This window comes from Vulpes lagopus, chromosome 11, assembly GCF_018345385.1.
Source record: "Vulpes lagopus strain Blue_001 chromosome 11, ASM1834538v1, whole genome shotgun sequence".
NCBI classification, from domain to species: Eukaryota; Metazoa; Chordata; class Mammalia; order Carnivora; family Canidae; genus Vulpes; species Vulpes lagopus.
In genome coordinates, this window is record NC_054834.1 from 18,141,122 (window position 1) to 18,162,666 (window position 21,545).

At 36.1% G+C, this 21,545-nt stretch overlaps 1 protein-coding gene across 9 annotated transcripts in view; it reads right to left on the bottom strand.

Moving 5' to 3' along the window:
- The window catches only part of MAGI2 (membrane associated guanylate kinase, WW and PDZ domain containing 2), a 1,339,556-nt gene that overhangs the window by 227,687 nt on the left and 1,090,324 nt on the right, over nucleotides 1–21,545 (bottom strand). For all 9 annotated transcript variants that reach the window (XR_005982860.1, XM_041723679.1, XM_041723675.1 and 6 more), the window contains one exon: nucleotides 13,449–14,087. Coding sequence is in view for 8 of the 9 variants with exons in the window: in XM_041723679.1 (XP_041579613.1) it covers nucleotides 13,449–14,087 (639 nt within the window). In the remaining variant the exon portion in view is untranslated. The remainder of the gene's footprint in view (nucleotides 1–13,448; nucleotides 14,088–21,545) is intronic.

Genomic DNA, 21,545 nt, shown 5'->3' on the forward strand with positions numbered 1-21,545 from the left:
GGGGAGCTGGTGGCTAGAGAACCTAAGTGACACATTCAAATTAGCCATGTGAATTAGGGGCATGAATACGTTATACTAGAGAACTGGTGGGGTGATTCTAGTTAAGTGAGATGTTCATCATGTCATGCCAGTAAGCCTATATGTTTCTTCTGAGTGAAGACATTGTATGGCAGGTTTTATAGTCATCTAACTGGCATAGTTGATGGATTAATTACAGGATTAATCTGTTCTTACTCATTACATTTAAAGTAAACTCCATAAGAACAAGGATTTATTTTGTTCACTGGATATCCTTGTAGTTACAACAGCACCTGGGACGTTTGTGAAATGAACAGAGAAGAGAGACACAACTTAGGAGAAATTTGGTACATGACCAAAGAGAAAGAAGGGATGCCAAGGTAGAAATCAGTAGAAAAATAGTTTTGTCCATTTTTGTACACTCAGCTGCATTATGTGACTCACACATGCATCTTCCTGATTTTTGTTTTGTGACTATCTTTCTCTTCCTAGTATTATACATAATAAGATAATTTAACAAGTGTACATGCCAAGCTCTGAGGAAAAATTGATAAATAAGACCCAGTCCTTGCTTTTGAGGGAAATTGGCTAGCATTTAAAGAACCAGTAGTTTCTCTCTCTCTCTCTTTTTTCTTAGATTTTATGTATTTGTTCATGAGAGACACAAACACACACACACACCCACAGAGAGAGAGAGAGAGAGAGAGAGAGACAGAGACAGAGACAGAGACAGAGACACAGGCAGAGGGAGAAGCAGGCTCCATGCAGGGAGCCCAATGTGGGACCCATCCCGGGTCTCCAGGATCACGCCCTGGGCTGAAGGCGGAGCTGAACTGCTGAGCCACCAGGGCTGCCCCAGTAGTTTCTCTTAATTGGCATTTCTGTATATCTCCACTAGAGCAATTATTTACATTTATATTGAAGACTGTGGGAGTGTAAATCTTAACACGCCCTTTTCTTTGTCTTGCATTTAAGTGTTCTCAGATTAGTAAATGCGGTAAATAAAAAGTAAATACTAAATCAATAATTAACAGTTATATCTTGTCACATGCAGATTGGATTTACCATCTAAAAGACACTTCTGTCCACTCTTCCATTTATATTTAGAAATAGCTAACAGATACATCTTTAATAAAAAAAAACCTGATATATTAAGCCAACTATTTAACTTATGTGTGTGGGATGGGTTGGGGTGGAGTGGGGGCACTTTCTGGGTTAAAGAGAGTCTGCAGTTTTAACATTTTTATTGTTATGGTACTTGGACTTTATAATAAAGAACTGAAGGAGTCACTTGTCTCTAAGAATCTCTTGGGTATAATGGATGGCATCCCCTCCTCTTCCTGAAACGAGGTCTAAAAGATTAAGTATAACAGCTCTTCCTTTTGGAATCTACCAGAACATTTCATTAACTCAGGCATGAGAACTAATAGGAATGTTAGTTCTTTTGGTGATAAGAAGTTGATCTGACATGAGTAGACTGGCAAAAAATAAGATAATCTAGTATAATTAAGGAAGGAGAAAGTGCACTTTCCTCCTCAGATTATATAAACAATCACAGTACATGTAAATAAATACACTCTACAGGTTCAAATATGAAAGAAACTTTGTCAAGTGACCAAAACACTGATATCAACTCCTTCCCAATTAGTCAACTAAATTTTTTAAAAAAGTGTTTTTTTCAATTATTAACTCAAAGTATTTGATCCTGTTGTCAAGTGCAGTGTTAAATTCTCAGCCCTATCTTACTCAGCACTTCACATAATTGTTCACACCTTCTATCTTGAAACATTTTCTTCCATAGGGCTCCCAGTACCCTCCTCTCATTTCTCCTCCTCTTCAAAGTCGTGCATTCTTAGTCTTTCATTGTTTCCTCTTCCTCTTCCTGACCTCCAAAGTTGAAGCTTCCCAAGCCTCAGTCCTCAGAAATGTTTCTCTTCTTGATTTATGCTCACTCCCTGAATGTTCTCATTCATTCTCCAGCTTTAAATGCCCTCCACACCAGCCATCACCACTTGGATAGCTAAAATGCATCTCGAGCTTGGCATGTCCTCAACTGGACTCTTGATAGTTCCACAGTCCCCCATAAGCATTTCCATTCAACATATTCATCACATCAGGAAAATGCAACTCTGTTCTTCCAGTTGCTTAGGTCAAAATTTTGCAGTCTTTGATTCCTCTCTTTCTCTTATACCTCACATCCCATCCATCAGCAAATCAGAATCTGATGCTTTTCCGTTGAAATATATTCAGAATCCATTTTTTAACCACTCTCACTCCCACCATCTTTCAATCTCTCTTCCTCTCTTATTTGTATGACCATGAAAGCTGATTCTTATCTGCCTGTTTCCATCCTTGCCTACCCACAGTTTATTCTCAAGAATGGCAGCCATTGTGAGCCTTTTCAAATGTTATATCTTCTCACTCCTCTGCTCAAAAACTCCAAAGGCTTCCCATTTTACTTGAAAGTGAAATCTCAAGTCCTTTCCACAGCCCATAGCTACGTAAGAATTTATGTCATCTGCCTCCCTACAGCACCAACAATCTCTGATTGCATTTGCCACTCTATTTCTTCCCCCCTCTGTCTCAGTCACATGAGCTTCTCTCTTGTTGCTTATCTACATCAAGCACAGTCTTGCCTCAGGGCCTTTCCTCTGCTTGAAATGCTCTTCCCTGGATATCCACACAGCTTGCTCCCTCACTCATCTTTTTACAGATGACTCTCCCTGACTATTCTTTCTAAAAGACAATGTTTTTTTCTTGCTCATTCTCCTTTTCTTTACTCTGTTTCTCAATTTTTCTTCATTCTTATCTCTAACTTGTATTTCTTTGTTTATTATATAGCTTCCCCTAGGAGGCAAGCTTCTTGAGGCAGTAACTTTGTTTCGACTACTGATATATTTCCAGCACATAAACCAGTGCAGAGTACACAGTAGGTCCTCAACAAATACTTATGAAGTGAACAAACACATGGATGAATAAACCCTACATATCTAAGCAAAAGCCATCAAAACTTTCTGTATATAAAATTTGGGGAACTTTAATATTAAAAGTCAGAAGATAAAGATTTGATTTCTGTTTCTGATACTTCTAAATATGACAACTTTATAAGTATTCCTAGCATCCTATTTCTTTCACCCTATGGATCATTTGTGCAACAATTTCCCTGTTTGGTGTATATCTCCTGAGATCCATGGCATTTTTCCATCGTTTTCACTGATAATTATTCACCCTTCTATTTTTTTTAAGGATTTTATTTATTTATTCATGAGAGACACAGAGATAGAGAGGCAGAGACATAGGCAGAGGGAGAAGCAGACTTCTTGAGGAGAGTCTGATGCAGGACTTGATCTCAGGACCCTGGAATCACAACCTGAGCCAAAGGCAGATTCTCAACCACTGAGCCACTCAAGTGCCCCTTATTCACACTTCTTATATTTGAGGACCATAAATTGTCCATTCCCCTGCCTAGATACACCTTCATTGAACTTGGGCCAATTACTGAACCTTGAATCTAAGTTTCTTTATCCATGAAAGTTGGATTGAGAAAGAAAATGTGTGAATTTAAAAACATATACCACTGGCTTGAGTATACTTCAAAAGCCTACAGTGAATCATATTATAATATCTTGTCACAAAAAAAAATTCATCTTTGTTTCACATAATCAGTAGTTATACATCCCTGATGTGCAGGTCAAGGTGCAGACAGCATATAAAAAATATCAAAGCAGATGAGCTACTACATGCATGACACCAAATCATTCCCTTATTTCTGGGCATAGAGGGATACCATATTCTGTAGCCTCCTATGGGATCTAGAGCTGAGTTCTAGTCAATGGAATATGGGAAGAAGTGATGTACACACCTCCAGGACTGATCCCTAAAGTGTTTTATCTACCACCTGGTTAGAGAGGACCCAGTAGGGGACTTCAAGGCCTTAGGGTACGGAGATCCACCAGAGAGAAGAAGCCTAGTTCCTGAGTCACTATGTGGAGTAGAGTTGCCCAGGAACTCTGGAAATCTGCTATCCAGGAAAACATATATCCAGGAAAACAAATCTACTATCCAACATGAACATGATTATTTACATCTCGTGGCATGGATTTACTACTTGGTTTGCTGTGTCATATATGCTCTTTTCTGCTGACATCAAGTGTAAAGTTGGATAATATAATATTAATTGTGGGATAGCTACTTTGCTTTTTGTTTTCTCTCTCTGGATAGCACTCTTTTCAAATAACCAGTGCTTTTCCTCTTCCAAAAAGACTCCTAAATCAGATCCTTATTACTGGAGAGTATTGACTCTCTTTTAGTAATTTCTAAAGTCTTCTGCTGTTGTGGTGGTAATGGCACTTTTAAAATTCTAAATGCTTCTTTACAAGGATCTTTTATAACTTTAACTAACTAGCTACTTATACATTTCTCTAAACAACGAGTGACATGAAATAAATATTAAAATAATTGGTATAATGGGTATGACATACACAACTTAGTCTTTTTTTTTTTTTTTAAAGATTTTATTTATTTATTCATAGAGACACAGACTGAGAGAGAGAGAGGCGGAGACACAGGCAGAGGGAGAAGCAGGCTCCATTCAGGGAGCCTGACGTGGGACTTGATCCAAGGTCTCCAGGATCACACCCCGGGCTGTAGGCAGCGCTAAACCGCTGTGCCACTGGGGCTGCCCTACACAACTTAGTCTTAAGTGGTCCAGAAACACACACACACACACACATATTATTAAGTAAATGAAGCAAAATGTTACTAGCAATGTGGGGAAATGGTATATGTTGTTATATGTATATATTCATAACTTTATGTGAATTTGAAACTTTATAAACAAAAAAGAATAGAAAAATGTTAACATTAAAAACATCAATACTTATAATTTTGCTTTTAGTATTTTCTCTGTGCAATTTAAGACTTGTCATAGAATGTTTTTGTGTGATAATATGGCTTTTGAAAATTTATTTATTTTTATTTTATTTTTTTTGGCTTTTGAAAATTTAAAGAAGGTGTTGTCTACTGAGACACAATTCTTTTTTTTTTTTTTTAATTTTTATTTATTTATGATAGTCACAGAGAGAGAGAGAGAGAGAGGCAGAGACACAGGCAGAGAGAGAAGCAGGCTCCATGCACCGGGAGCCTGATGTGGGATTCGATCCCGGGTCTCCAGGATCGCGCCCTGGGCCAAAGGCAGGCGCCAAACCGCTGCGCCACCCAGGGATCCCGAGACACAATTCTCTGTGTCCCTAATTTTTATGTTTTGCCCTCAAACACAGGTCTGATATAGTGTATGCTGCCTCTCAAATACACTGAATTCTGCTTGAATGTAAGAGAAAGAGAAGATGCACATTACTGACACTAATTAATTATTACATTGTTAGCATTTGAAGAGAATATTCTGATCTAGTGAAAACCTTTGGATCATGTTTTCCAGAGATAGGAAATGAATTTTTCAAATATTGATCAGCTGCAATTTATGGGAGGTTCACAAAATTAAGTAGGGGATTTTGTGCATTTTAATATAAATATGAGTACAATACATGATAAGGATTGATTATAATCACTCTGGAATTGCTTTATTCCAGACATCAAATAACAGCTTCCTTGGGCGGAGAGTATAATGATTCCCTATATATACCACACTAGATAGAGCATCAACTAACACATTATTTATAAATAAACTATATATTTCTTGAGCCATTAATATATAAAAAGTGTTAGCCAAACTTATCAAGAAAATAACACCAATAAGAAATGAGAATAATAGAAATACTCTTAGGTAAAGTGGACAATAGAAGACAAAATTAGAAAATACCCAATTCAATTCTATTTAAACACTTTTAAAAACATGAGTAAAAGAGGCAATTTTGTAGGATGATACAAATTATAAAAACTGAGTCCATTCAAGATAGAAACTCTAAAATTAATTACTACGGAAGAATTTGAGAAAGTTGTAAAAGTTATCACTCTCCTTTACCAAACTAGTTTGAACACAAAAGCCAACCCACCGGAACTTGATCATTTCAAAGGTGTATCTCTTCAAAGAACAGATATTACTCACTGTTACTTAAATTTTTTAAGGCAGAGACAGAAGTAGTTATTGATTGCTTTTATGACACAAGCATCACTTTGATAGCCAACTGTAGCAGTAAAAAGCCAAGACAAAACAGAACTCAAAAAAGAAATCTTCAGATCAATCTCATATCTGAATGTTGGTGCAAAGTTATATATGAAGAAATAGAATCTAGGGCACATTGTAAGCATAAAATGGAAGGATAGTTCAATAACAATAAATCTCTTAATTCAATTCATCATAATGATAAATCAAAGGGGAAAATATTGATCATCTCTGTAGTTGCCTTTTTTGGTTTTTAGTAAAATTCGTTACCCATTTTTGATAAAAGATTCTTAATGAAATAGGAATTGAGGGGCTATTTCCTTTACATGGTAAATATTCATCTCAAGTAAAAATGTATTAACTGTGTAAAATGAGACAGCTTCCATTTAAGACAGGAATAAGATAGGAATTTCCATAATTCCCACCGTTAATCAACAGTATTCATGAAATAACAGTCATATGTATTAAATAACACAAATCAGAGGTATGCAAATAGGAAAGGAGAAGGCAAAGTGATTGTTATTTGTAAGTGTGTGATTGTATGCTTCCAAATTCCATGAAATGAACAGAAAGATATATGAGAAACAGTTAAAATAACTCAGTAGCATATTTACGTGGCATTTATTTTTCATTTGTCTCCCTCCAATGGAATGTCAACTCTACGATTAAAAGACTGTGGTTGGCTTTGTTTATTGTTTTATCTCCAGTGCCAAAAAAGTGCCCAGTACATAGTAGGCACTGAAGAAATATTTGTTAAAAGAAAGAATAAATCTGCACTCTAGATTTATTCTCTCATGCAGAGAGAGATGTGCAAAGACACATGAATTATTTTTTTTATAACAGAAAAAGATAAAAGTAAGCAAAATATCCATTAGTGGGTATCTAAATGTGTTATTAAATGTGTTAATTTAAATGTGTTAATTAAATGTGTTATTAAAAATAATGAGGTATATATTTGAACTAATATGTTAAGCCCTCTAAGATAGATTTTTAGGTTAAAAAAAGCAAGGAACTAGGCCATGATACAAGTCTTAACACATTGAAAAGGACTGAAATAAAATAACATATATTCTTCTCCAAAGAGAGATTATTAGAAATTCACAGAAAAGAATCAGGAAATCCTAAATGTTTGAAAAATAACACATTTCTAAGTAACCCCCTATGCATAAAAAAAGAAATCATAAGGGAAACAAAAAAATACCTTGAACTGGATGAAAAAGAAAACATAGCATAGCAAAATTTATGAAATTAAGCTAAAGAAGTACTTACTGTGAAATTTATAGCTTTAATACTTTTATTAGAAAGAGAGGACTAGAATCATTCATCTAAGCTTGAAGACAGAAAGGCAAAGTAAATCAATCACGAAGCAAGTAGAAGAGAGGAAATTATAAATTTTTTTAAATTTCTTTTTTATTATTTATTCATGATAGTCACAGAGAGAGGAGACAGAGACACAGGCAGAGGGAGAAGCGGGCTCCATGCCAGGAGCCCGACGTGGGACTTGATCCCGGGACTCCGGGATCATACCCTGGGCCAAAGGCAGGTGCCAAACCGCTGAGCCACCCAGGGATCCCCAAGAGAGGAAATTATAAAGGTTGGAGTGGAACATGTTGAAATAGAAAATAGAAAAACAATGAACCTAAAAGCTGGCTTTTAGGAATCAATTTTATGAAATTTTGTTAAAAACTTTACGCTGACAAATTTGACGACTTAGATGAATTGTAAAAATTCCTAGAAATAAAGAAATTACCAAAAACTGATTGAAGAAGATTGGAAAATTGGAATAGGCCTATATCAAGAAAATACATTTAATTAGTAAACAGTAATATTTCTACAAATAAAAACCAAGCACAGATGGCTTTACTAGTGAATTCTATCAAACTTTTATGGAAGACTTAATATCGGTCCAACACAAACTCTTTCAGAAAAAAGGAGAAGGAACACTCTGCAACTCATGTGAAAAAGCCAGGATTATCCTGACACAAAAGCCAGATAATGACATCACATGAAAGAAAATGAAAGAAAACCTCTTCCCAAGTAGGTTAAAAAATTCTTGCAAACAAAAATCTGCAACATACAAAAAGAATTATACGCAAATGCTGTTATCCCAGAATGCAAAAATTAGTTCAACATCTAAAAATCATGTAGTGGTGTCTGGGTGGCTCAGTTGGTTAGGCATCCGACTCTTGATTTCGGCTCAGGTCATGATCTCAGGGTTGAGAGATTGAGCTGCACATGGGCTCCACACCTAGCCTACATCTTCAAGCAGACTCTCTCTTGCCCCCTCTTCCTATGGCCCTCCTCCCATAAAAAAATTTAAAAATCATGTAATGTATAACACTATATTAATAAAAGGTAAAAAAAAAACCCACATGATCATCTCAATAGTTTCAGGAAAAAAAAAACATTTTGTTTAAAGCCAAAATACATTGATTATTAAAATTCTCAACAAACTAAGGATAGGAACTTTCTCAACCTGGTAAAGGGCATATAAAAAACCTACACCTATAATCATACTTAATGGCGAAAGATTAATGTTTCCCCCCTAAAACGGACAATAAGGCAACAATGTCTGCTCATAATCATTCATGTCTGCTCACATGAAACATCATAGTGGAGGTTGTAGCTAGTGTAATGAGGCAAGATAGATGAACCAAAGGCATACCAATTGGAAAGGAGGAAATCAAACTGTACCATCAGACCACACACATACCCCAGCATCAGGACCATGTCTATGTAGACAGTCTTATGAAATTTATAAAAAAAACCTCCATAAGTGAGTGAAACAGGGTTGTAATGTATGAGATCCAAAACAAAATCAAATGTATTTCTTTCTATTAGCAACTAACAATCTGAAAATGACAGTAAGAAAATAATTCAACTTACAATAATGTCAAAAAGAATCAAATAGCTGGGAATAAGTAAGCTTAACAGACGTAGCATAAGATCTGCACATTGAAGGCTATAAACCATTGCTGAAAAAAATTAAAGGAGACTCAAATAAATGAAGAGATATACCATATTTATGAATCCAGAGATTCAGTGTTAGGTTGGCAATTACTCACAAATTGTTCTACATATTTGGAGCAATACCAAAATATCCACAACCCTTTTATTTAAAACAAATAAAATAAAATAAAAAGGATGATCCCAAAATTTACATAAAACGGAAGGAATCTAGAACAGCCAAAATAATTGTGAAAAAGAAGAAAAAGAGGATTCACACTACCTGATTTCAAGACTTAATATAAAGCTAAAACAATCTAAAACGTATGGCATTACCATAAGATAAACACATAGATCAACGGAACAGAGTAGAGTCGAGAAAAAAACCCTCACATTCATGATAGTTCATTTTGTATTAAAGTATCAAGGCAATCCAAGAGGAAAGGATAATTTTTTTTCAACAAATAGTTCTAAAACAATTAAATATCCATATGCAACAAAATGCATTTAGACCCTTACCTCACACTATGCACAAACATGATCTTAAAATGATTTATAGATCTAAATGCAGGAGCTGAAACTATACAACTTCTAAAGGAAAGCAGGAAAAAGTTTGTGACCTCGGGTCAGGCAGAGAATTCATAGATACAATACTGAAATGATAATCCACGTAGAAAAACACTGATAAATTAGACTTCATCAAAATTAAAAACTCTCATGCTTCAAAAGAAACCATTAAGAAAATGAAAAGACAAGCCATAGGCTGAGAGAAAATATTTGCAAACCATATATCTTATAAAAGATGTGTAATCAGAATACAGAAAGAACTTTTACAACTTAATAAGAAGATAAATAGCCCAATAAATATTGAGATGGGCAAAATATTGAGTAGTCATGCCATGAAAGAAGATATATGAATGCTAATAAACACATGGAAATAAATGTGGTAAACACATAAAAACACAGAGAAATTTAAATTAAAATCACAAAAAAGGTATCATTATATAGACACTAGAATGACTGTAATCAAAAAGACTGACTATACCAACTAAGGGCAACAATGGGCAGATACGAAACCTCATACATTACTAGTGGGAATGTAAAATGGTATAGTCATTTTGGAAAACATTCTGGCAATTTCTTAACAATTTTAATATATATTTGCCATATAACCCAGCAGTATCACTTCTAGGTATCTTCTCAAGAAAAATGAAAATATATGCACGCACAAACACATCTAAGTGTTCACAGCAACATCATTTATGAACATCGATAACTGAAAACAACTCTAATGTCTGTCATTTTAGGAATGGATTCAAAAATGTGGTAAATCCATACATGGAATACTAACTACTCAGCGGTAAAGAAACAAACTACTCACACATGCCCCAGCATCAGGACCATAATGGTCCCATCACAGGACCATTATGCCATGTAAAAGGCTATATACTGTATGATTCCATTTATCTGGTTAGTTAGTTAAGGATTTATTTCAGAGGGAGAGTGCACACATCAGCAGGAGGGGCAGAGAGAGAGAATCTCAAGTAGACACCATGCTGCACACAGAGCGTTATGTGGCCTTGATCTCAGGACCATGATGAGATTACGACCTGAACCAAAGCCAAGAGTCGGCTGTTTAACCTACTGTGCTGCTCCGGTGCACCTGTATGATTCCACATATAAAATTTTCCAGAAATGCAAAACTATCCAAAAAAAAAAACTATCCAGAAAGCATAATTAGTGATTTTCTGGGGCTGAGGGAACTTGAGACGATGGATGTTCTAAGGATTATGGTGACTGTTACACAAAAATATCATTTTAGTGAAATTTATTGATGTATACACTTTAAGTGGGTGAATTTTATGTTATACAAGTTATGCCACAATGGTGTGTGTTAAAAAATGAAATATACCCTAATAACCAAGATATTTAGAGCAAGACATAAGTATGTATAATATCATATCATTTATAGTAAACATACTACATTTATTCATTTGTGCTAGTTAAGACCACAACAGTTCTGGAAATATATATATTCAAAAAACAAGTTTGCCTCTGAAAAAAGGACTGAAAGTCTGGGACAGGCAAGAGAATTATTTTTCATTGTATACCTTCTGATACTGTTTTAAAAAATTAAATTAAACCATGTATATTATTGCTTTAAAAACTAAAAATCCTAGTAAATAACTAAAACAACCAACCACAATTCTGATATAAGGACCCAGGCATGTGAATCTGCTCCTGAAGGTCTATACTTATGTAAATGAGGCTCTAAGCACTTATGAGTAGCCTATAATAAGATAAAGCAAATTTCATCCCTAAAACATGATATTAGATCCTTATAATTTCAGAGAGATGAGTGCAAATTGTGGGAATTTGGGGAAACATGAGAAGTTTTTGACCAGAAGCACTTTAAGCATTACAGGGCACCAGATTCTGTAGTCTACACTAGCTACAAAATAAACACCAATTCCTTACCCCCAAACACAAGCAAAATGCAAACAAAATGTAACATACTGGAGGATTAAATGAGAGGTGGGGAAAGTAGAGGGAAAAAAAAGAGCAAGAATAGAGTGGTCTAGTGGATAGTGGGCATTCATATATAAATATAAATATATAAAAATATATAAACATAAAAATATATACATATATAAATATACATACAATTATATAAATGATTTAAAAATAATTTTTCTGCTATGCCACGCCTTAAAAAAAGCCATTATATATGATATGTATTTGAACTTGTTTCTATGAATCATACAGTGGATATACTGAACAGTGCTTTTCAGTATACCTTTTAATATCAAGAACCTGTTACAAAGATTTGCTTTTCAGTTGCATGCTATGAAGAGATGGCTTTAATTAAGAATATTTATTTTAATCTTACACAAACAATGGGAGAAATTAAAATACACTGTCAATATTTAATTATAAAGATTCAAGTGCTATTTTGTAATGACGCCTTAAGAAGGTCAAATTTAAGACTTCTGCCCTTAGATTTTCCCTTTTTAATATAGAAACATAATGCTTTGTAGAGCGTTGCTCAGAAATGCCTAGTATTTGATGTCCATTTTCACACAAGGAATCAATAATGTAAATATTTCCTCGAAGTGGAAACACCTGCAGGGAGGGTCAAGGAAATCATAAAAGGTGCTTCTTTCAAGCTTTCACTGCTTTCATTTGCATTTCAAACCAACAGGGCTTTCATGCTGTGTTTAGTGCTCTGAATAGACAATCACATATGTTTGCCACACGTGTGTTCTTCACGCATGCGTTCCTTGCAGTGCTGCTCCTTCCGAACCACCCTTGCTGTGGCTTCATTTACACTCAACACACATTTAACGAACACCTACTGTGGGCTGTTCGATATGAAGAACAGGACCACCAGGTTAGGTAATAGGATCATCCCAATATAACAGACGAGGCTTCTGAGGCTCCTGGACTCCAAGTGTCCCAAGTCCCAGAACTGGCAAGTGGAAAACCAGGACTTAGCCTGAGCCTTTTCCTTTATATCTATTTTCAAGTATCCATCCTATCTGTGGCCCTTCCTTCCTTTCTCTCCCTAGTGTCACTGATAGTTAAGAGCAGAGTAGCACAGAAATGAAGGAGGGGTTTTCAGCTTGCCCCATTCACTTCCCCAGAAGGTAGGAGGGAAGAAACACCCAGGGCTCAGATTACTACCACACTCCTCACTGCTCCGATTTCCATGGTTCACCAAGGACACCCCGCTGAACTTCAGCCCCAACCTGTTCCGTAATTTTCTGCTCAAATCATGGAAGTCACCAAGAGTAATTATTGCTGGTAGTGGAAGAAATGTCCTCAGCATCCCAATTCACAACTCTACGTAAAGATTTTTCTGTGGCAACCAGTTCCCCAAGGTCCTCAGGGGGATTATCAAGATTATATTTGAACTTGCAAAGGGCTGAACCAGCTCCCACCTGCTAGCCTGGAGTTCCAAGCACAACACAGAGCATTGATTCGATTGGAAGAATCAGATTTCTTAATTAAGTCAATGGAAAACCAGTTTGAGATCTCTACGACTGGTATATGTTAGTGAACTTTTAGAATATAACCCACTCACATTTAGGGATTCAGGTGTTACCCTCCAAGTTCATACTAAGATAAATGTGTAAGCACCACTTTTCTTGTGTTTAATAAAAGATAGGAAAATACATATTTTCAAAATTAAAAAAAACCCCACGGTTTTCTGGACTCTTGCATTTCTCTCTTATTCATTGACCTTTATTTTTTAAAGTATGATTTCATTCAACTCCAGGGAAACTTCTATTTTTATGATATTATTGTAAGGGTCTTACTATTTTACCTGTGTATTTTATTGCTGAGTCAGTGTTTATCTTACCTCCTCGATGGATAATCAAAGAAGTCTCACTTCCAATGGGACAGTCCTTAAGTATATCCACTACTTCTGTATGGCTCAGGTTCTGTACATTCTGCTGGTTGATCTCAACAATGAGGTCACCTTCACACAGGCCAGGGCATCCCTGAATGTCAAGTATTTGTTTCACCCGCTGTCCTGTAGGACTGTCGGCAATAGTGAAGCCAAAGCCCTGGGCACCTTTCACAATGGTTAAGGTCATAAGTTCAGCTTGGGTGGCCCCAGATGAAGCCATAGACACATTGTCGTCATGGACAGGTGGTGGATACGTGCCATCTAATTGACCATCAGCTGGCATTGAGTGCAAAGAATGAGGCGGTCGATCTGTTATATCCGGAACCGACTGTGAGGTCCGAGAAATGTATTCCAAATATGTTTCATAGTTATGTCTTCCATTGACCATCACCGGAGGTGGCCTCTCCATTATTGCAAGGGGTGGCACCATGCTGTTAGCAGGATCCTCAGGATCAAAGGGCAAAGGGTAGCCACGACACAACACCAGGTTGACACTCTGACCAATAGGAACAGACTGGAAAAGTTTGACTACATCTGCATGAGTGTGTCCAAGGACACAAACTTCATTAATATAGACAATGACATCACCTGCAAGGAAAAAAGAAAGAGATTGACAACATGAGGTAAGTTCAATTAAAGTTGACATAGAGAAATGGAATTATTTATGAGACTAGTATAAGAGGCACTCGGTTTCTCAGTAAGCAGTGAGAAAATCAATTAGAATAATATTTAAATTCACTGTAGGTGACTCAAGGTTACAACAGGTCTGCCAACAAATACAATGATCAAATGATGAAAAAAAAATGCTATGTATTCATTCTTGGAGTTCAGAAGCATCTTTGTGTTCAAAAAGAAAGGCTCAGGAAGAAAAGTCTAGAAGAATTTGTACCTTGAGGAAGCATATATTCTATGCTTCTTTTTCATCTTCATTTCCATCTTCAGTGCAATTCAGTCAATAGAATTTTCAAACTATTGAGAAGTGGTGGTCATAAGTCTTGGGTGAAAAATCTAGAAAGCCCTGGTATACTTTTTTTTTTTTGTATAGCTTGACTGAGTCAACTGCTATTTTTCTTTTTTATGGAAGAGGAAAATATTTTGCCCACTTATTTTCTCCATCTACGGCAAGATGTAATTACAAAGTTTCTGTGTATACACAAGCAAAGGCCAAGAGCACAGATTCTGGGATTAGGATCTGAGTCCATATCTTGGCTCTACCTACTACTTAACAGATATGTTGATTTGGGCAAATGACTTACCTGCTTTGAGTCACAGTTCCTCATTTGTAAAGCTGTTGTGAGGATGAAATAAAATAATATAGGAAAAGTGTTTGGCATAGTGCCTGAAACACGGTGAGTGTCCAATATTTGTGGACCACTATTAGTATTACTATTGCTAAAATAGGATGGAGGGGATTTGGGACCCTGGCTTTCAAATAGGAGGCTGCCATAGACTCATTCTCTGATTGTAGATTAATTAACAATTCTGTAGATCATTTAAAAAAGGCATTTGTCCTCTCTCCCTAATGAATTATCATAGAGTTATGGAAATCCACTGGTAGAAGTTGACTTTATATTAAAAATGCCCTAAATGTTAATTATTCATTATAAAATAAAAACTCTGAAAAACAACATTTTCTTTTTAAGATGCAGGAAAACATGCTTGTTTGAGACAATTGTTTAAAAATTTCAATTATCTATGAATAACAGTTTTATTTTTAGAGAACTGTTATATTATGGATCAATATTTTTATTCTCAAAGACCATAATATTTGAAAATTGAATTTGCAAACTGAGATTGTGCCTGACTACTCTGAGGAGTATATGAGGGAAAGACATATTTTCACAGACTGTCAAATAAGTAACTCAACAGACATTAATTTATCAGCATAATTCTGAAATGGGTAGTGTACATGGCTAGGGATCTCATTCTGAGACATCCTCGCCCATAAAATTGCAAACATCAAAAATGCAAAAACAGAGTTGAACTTTCAGAGTTAAATACGTTTCTAGCTTTTCTTAGGTGTCTGATATAAAATGATCACTCCACTGTATGCATTCTAAAATAAATAATTCTATGAATAAAGCATTCCTGAGTAAGATACTCTCAACAACACGGACTGGTTAACACTCACTCTACCCAAATGCTAGAGACCTGCTTGAAAGTGCTAAAGATGTAAAGACAGAATAAGCCAAACAAACATTTTCTGGGATCCAGGTTAAGTGTGATTCTAAGAAATGTCATAGACTCTGTGATTGGTTGGATGGAACTTCACACTTCAGTTATGTGTATCAGAAAGGGTGCTGGTGTAACGCAGGGATTTTGGAGCAGGAGTTACGGCTGAGTTGGGATGAGCATCCTTTCTTTGCTACTATGATTCATCATTAGACCAGGGCAAATGGAGACTCTTTCGAGTTATAGAAGTCCACTGGTTAGAAGTTGACTTTATAATATTAAAAATGCCCTGAATGTTAATTATTCATTATAAAATAAAAACTCTGAAAAACAATATTTTTTGGCATTATTTTCAAATGGTCTGGTCTTCTGAGAGTCCCAGAGAAGCATCTGATTCAGACAAACTTTTTTCCTTCTCTTCTTGCCTCTTCTATTTCTAAAGTTATGATCATCTATTTTACACATTACAAGGTTGAAAGAATAATAAATACTGTGTACCAGTGTCCAACTCAATGAAGAGAAAATTGCACATACTGGTTGTGATTCTTCAGGTAGCACCTCCCTCCTACTGACCTCTCCAAAGGTAATCACTACCCTACATTATTCACATGCACTTTACATTTTTATGACATATCCAGGTACCGTTAAATAATGTCCCCAAATAACACTTAATCCCTAAATAATAATATCCCCCCAAATATGGTTTTGCACATTTAAAAATCATTATAATCATTGTACAATCATGTAAGGTATACATACTAATCTTCTGTAATTCTCTTCCAAATGTATTTGTGATATTTATCTATTTGATATCTTTACCTTTAATTCATTAATTTTCACTGCAACAGAGTGTCTGTTGGATGGCTATATCACTATTTTCTTAATATTTATCCATTCTTGTGTTAATGGAGGCTCAGGTTCTTGTGAATTTTTGGCTGTTATGAGAATTCTGCTAATAATCTCTTTCCATGGCCCCTGTGTACTTATGGGAGAGCTTTTCTGAAGTGTGGACCTTGGCATAGAATTTCTGGGCATAGACCACGGGCTTCTTCAGCTTTATTATGCAATGGCCAATGGCTGACAAAATAGGTCAAATCGAATTACATTCCCATTTCTAGTATATCAGAATTTTCATTGCTCCCTATCTGATACAATACTAGGCATTCTCAGACTTAATTTTCATTGATCTAATGGGTGTGATCATGGTTTTAATTTGCATTTCCCAGATTGCTAGTGAGGGTGAGCATGTTTTCATATGTTTATTGGCCACTTGGGTTTCCTCTTTAGTATGTCTCATTTTCGCATTTTTTCCTATTTTGTTAGTCCTTTATATTTTGTAAACACATTGACTGCTTTTCTGCCCACCTCCATTCTTGATCCAACATCTTTGGTAAGCTTGGGAGGCTGCACGGTATAGCTGACATTATGCGGGATAGGGATAATGTGTCAGAAGACTTTGGTTTGATTTCCAGCTCTATCACTTCCTAGCTGTGTGACTTTTTCAAAGCTAACTTTAATCTTCTGTGACTCAGATTCTTCACAAGTAACAAGGAACAAAAATAATAGCAACTTATTACTCTATGGGAAATAAATGAGATCATGCAGGTGACAGGGTTTATAAGCTGCAAATTGTTATGCAAAGGATGATTGCTATTTCAGTAATTATTATCTGTCCTTGGTTATACCTTTTATAAAATCAGGACAGTCCCACCAAGATATTCCCACCACAATCATAATCAAGGCTGAGTATGGGTTTCTGAGTGAGCAGATTAAAGACAGGAAGGTAACAAATGCCATTTTCTCCTAAGGCATTCCCTAACTTTAATCACTGTTAACGAACTCCCCCCAATCCCCAAGCATGCTATGTCAGAAATTCATAGGAAAAAAGAACTAAGCTCTCAAGGTTCCCTGCCAGGTCTAGAGAGTAGTTATTTGAATTATAGTGATTAATGTTATCTATTTTTGAGTTTTAATGTGATCTTGCTATTTAGAAACAGAATGAGAACTATTTGTGGTTCTTGGTAAGACTGCCTTTTAAAATTTATGGATATTTTCTACTCAGAGCAATTTTTCAAGTCATCAAGCAAGCAGTGATACAGTGCTATCTTTATGGAGCTATGCAGAAGCTTTCTGAATGAAAAGATGAGTGGTCAGTTATCACAGGATAAAACTAACAGCTTGACGGTACTCAACTGCTCACTCTAAAAAATGTATAGAGATGCCTAGACATTGTGACATGCCAAATTGTTGTAGATGGATTTGTAAGCAAACATTTGCCTGTTCAGATAGAACTAATTGGGTAGGACATTTATTGACTGCGCTGTATGAATGTCATTTACATGTTGTGAAATAAAAATATGAGCCACCTGGTCCATGCCATCCAACAGTGCCATGCCAAGTCCTGGGATAGACTGGATTCAGAGCACAGAAAGAGACGTCATTAGGAAAACTGGCTCTAGTTCAAGCCCTGCTAGCCTATTTAAGGGGGAGAAATGGGAAGAGAGTGACTTGCTCTTTCCCTCTCTCAATTTATTCTTTTATAAAATGGGAATTAAAATATCTCCTCCATTTCCTCTTTCACATGGCTACTGTGAGAATGAGATCATGCTTGTGAAAACACTTTTAATTTTACCAAGGAAAGGTTCTCCATAAAAATAAAATGCTGCATTTCTTTCAGAAGCCAAGTACATATTTTCATTGCCATCTTGCCTGTAAGGTACATTGTTTCCTATATGGCCCTCATTTCAGGCCCTGTTGGGGCCAGATGTTTTAGGGTTACTGACCTTGGGCCAATGGGTCAAATTTGGTGTGACTGATGAGCTTGATGTCTCCAACAGGGCTGGTCTCATAAAGACCTGATTCTCAATCAAGAGCTTTTAAAGTGCAAGTGAAGGAGAGTCAGTCTGATGAAGCAGAAGTTGAAAACTGCTGGCCTGTATGAAAACGTGTTCCAAGATAACTGGTCTCTCAGTCATGGGAATCAAAAGACACTACAGGATACCTCTTGAGTACTTCATCATTTTGGATAAAATGGGGTACTTTTTCATAAAGCATTGCCTAAAATGCAGTTATTTTTATGCCTCTTTCTTCTGTTCCCACATTTGTTGAGTCACTGTGGTGTACAGAAGCTTCCTTTTTAGCCTCTGGCACTTACCACCTGCTGTCTACCTTCCTTAACCACCATCTTGGACCAGACAAGAATAACTTCCTTCACATTCCATTCTCATCCTGTAGTCTCCTCCAGTAAGTTCAAACTACTCAATCTTTAGACATACTGGTTAACACTCTTCACCAGCAAGCTTTCCAACTTATTTTTGTCTCCACCACTCAATAAGATCCCATTCTTGTGATGCCACTGTCTTTACTGTTCATAATTTACAACTTGCTCCTTGCCTTTTACTTGAATTCTGCTCTTCCTCCTCCCTTAGGGGAATTCTTTTCTGTGTGTAATTTCATCCACCTGATTCATCCTTTCCTTCACTTTTTCAAAGATATCTTCCATTATTCCTGCTCCGATTGCTGGTATCTCCTATTTGTGAGTACTAATTCTTCTCTGACTTCATTCCTTTGTGGAAGTTTTCTACCTATTCCAAGATTTCCTCACAAAATAAATAGAATAATATTACTATGTTTAGAACTCTTTGGGTATCCAGGATAAATTTATCTTGAATAAAGGATAGAAAGATTTAGAGAAAAACTAGAACAGATTTCATGGCTAACTTTGCTGCCCTTATTGTTTCTAACCTCTGTTTTCTCCAAAGCACTGAAATTTTTGCTAAAAGAAAAAAATTTTCACCCACTACTTCCATCCCACCAATAACATGAACTCTATATTGAAAAATGACTATTTTTTGACATTCTTCTCTAGCCAATAAGATTTGACTTACCTGTCATTCTTTCTGAATCTTTTGTGTTTGTGTTTTTATAATAATAATAATATATAATTTTGTTGTAGTAGGACATTTTATTATAATATTGAATATTCATTCTCATTTTATTCTACAACTCCCCCCCCCAACATAATAAATTTTTGCACGTACTTGTGAGGGTGTGTTATTCAGTACTTCAAGTAAATTGAAAATAATTGCCCTCAATATAGTTCATTCTCCAAAGTGAATCATTGTGGTATGTTAGATGGACAAACAGAATTGAAGGTGAGTCTCTGTGGGTTGCTCTTTGAGCAAGTCATTCAACATCAGTTTCCTCATCTACAAAATGGAGATAACTGACATCTGTTGTACCTACCCTGGAGAAAAGAGGTCTCTATGAAATGTTCTGTAAATGGTACAGAACTACCATAATGTCACATCTATAAATACATCTATTAAACTTTTAAACAAATTACCGATAATGAGTGGAAAATAGAAATATATGAAAGATGACAAAGAATACATAGTTCAAATTTTTAAAAGGAAACTGCTGAATTTTATTAAATTACTTGGCAGTTTGCTTGCTTGGCAGTTTGCTTTGAGAAGACAGATATGTTCATCCTAGTAACTGAATATGCTATTTCCTAGCAGGAAAGACTAGTGACTCATGAAAGTATCTTTGGATTCCTCATTCTTTTCTGGAATATAAATACAATGTGCTGAAGGTGGAAAGATTGGATAGTCTGAACTCTGTGGCAGCGCGGTGGGGGTAGTAGGTAGAATTTAGAATATCCACATGTGTGGCTCTTGGTATATGCTCAGTGATGTCACAAAATGACAAAGGTCTGGAGGGAAATACCCAAGGAAATAAATAGACCTTTGTCTTGTTTTCTCAGGTTTTTTGATGAACCTGTTAAAGGGTTCTGTGTCGTTTATTGCCCCAAAGTATTTCCTTATACCTATTTTTTTTTTTTTGCTTAAAAATCAAGACTATTTCCTTTATTTCTGTTCTCATAAAATAGAAACATCATTCTCTTGTAATAATTTAAAGTAGTTCCTAGAATTCCCCAATGGTCTCTTTAGAGTGAAAGTTATTAAAAACAGCCAATTAATGGAAGAGATTCCACCTAGCAAATTCTGAACCTTCCACGGTTCTCCTGACTTTAAACATCTTTCCTGCAGTTGGCATTACTAAAAACATCCTCCCATTATGCAGAAATGCAAAAAACAAATACTTAGGTTATGAAGGTATGAGATGGACACAATGCCTTCCTCAGAAGAGTCTTAGTTTATTAATTTTGATATGCTACATTTTGAGTTACACTGTGAATGAAAATGAAGGGAACTGAGCCACTAAAATAAGGTTCTGATAATGTTTTATTTTATTTTTTGACATTGTAAAACCAGGGAAGCCTGGGTGGCTCAGTGGTTGAGTGTCTGCCTTCGGCTCTGGGTGTGATCCCAGGGTCCCAGGATTGAGTCCTGCATCAGGCTCCCTGCAGGGAGCCTGCTTCTCCCTCTTCCTATGTCTCTGCCTCTCTTCCTGTGTCTTTCATGGATAAATAAATAAAATCTTAAAAATAACCCATAAAACCGGGGATCCCTGGGTGGCACAGTGGTTTGGCGCCTGCCTTTGGCCCAGGGCGCGATCCTGGAGACCCGGGATCGAATCCCACATCGGGCTCCCGGTGCATGGAGCCTGCTTCTCCCTCTGCCTGTGTCTCTGCCTCTCTCTCTCTCTCTGTGTGACTATCATAAAAAATAAATAAATAAATAAAATAACCCATAAAACCAAGTGTGGCATATTGAGAGAACCCTGATTTAGGCATCAAGAGATTTATGTGCTTATGCTAGATATGTCAATAATCAATGGTGTCAACCCATCTCTGGGTCTTATCCTTCATTTATTCATTAATTTATTCAGCAAATATTTATTATATGCAAATACTACTATGACAAGGCATCACATGATAAAAAGAGAAGACTGAATCAGATGATCTCTAAG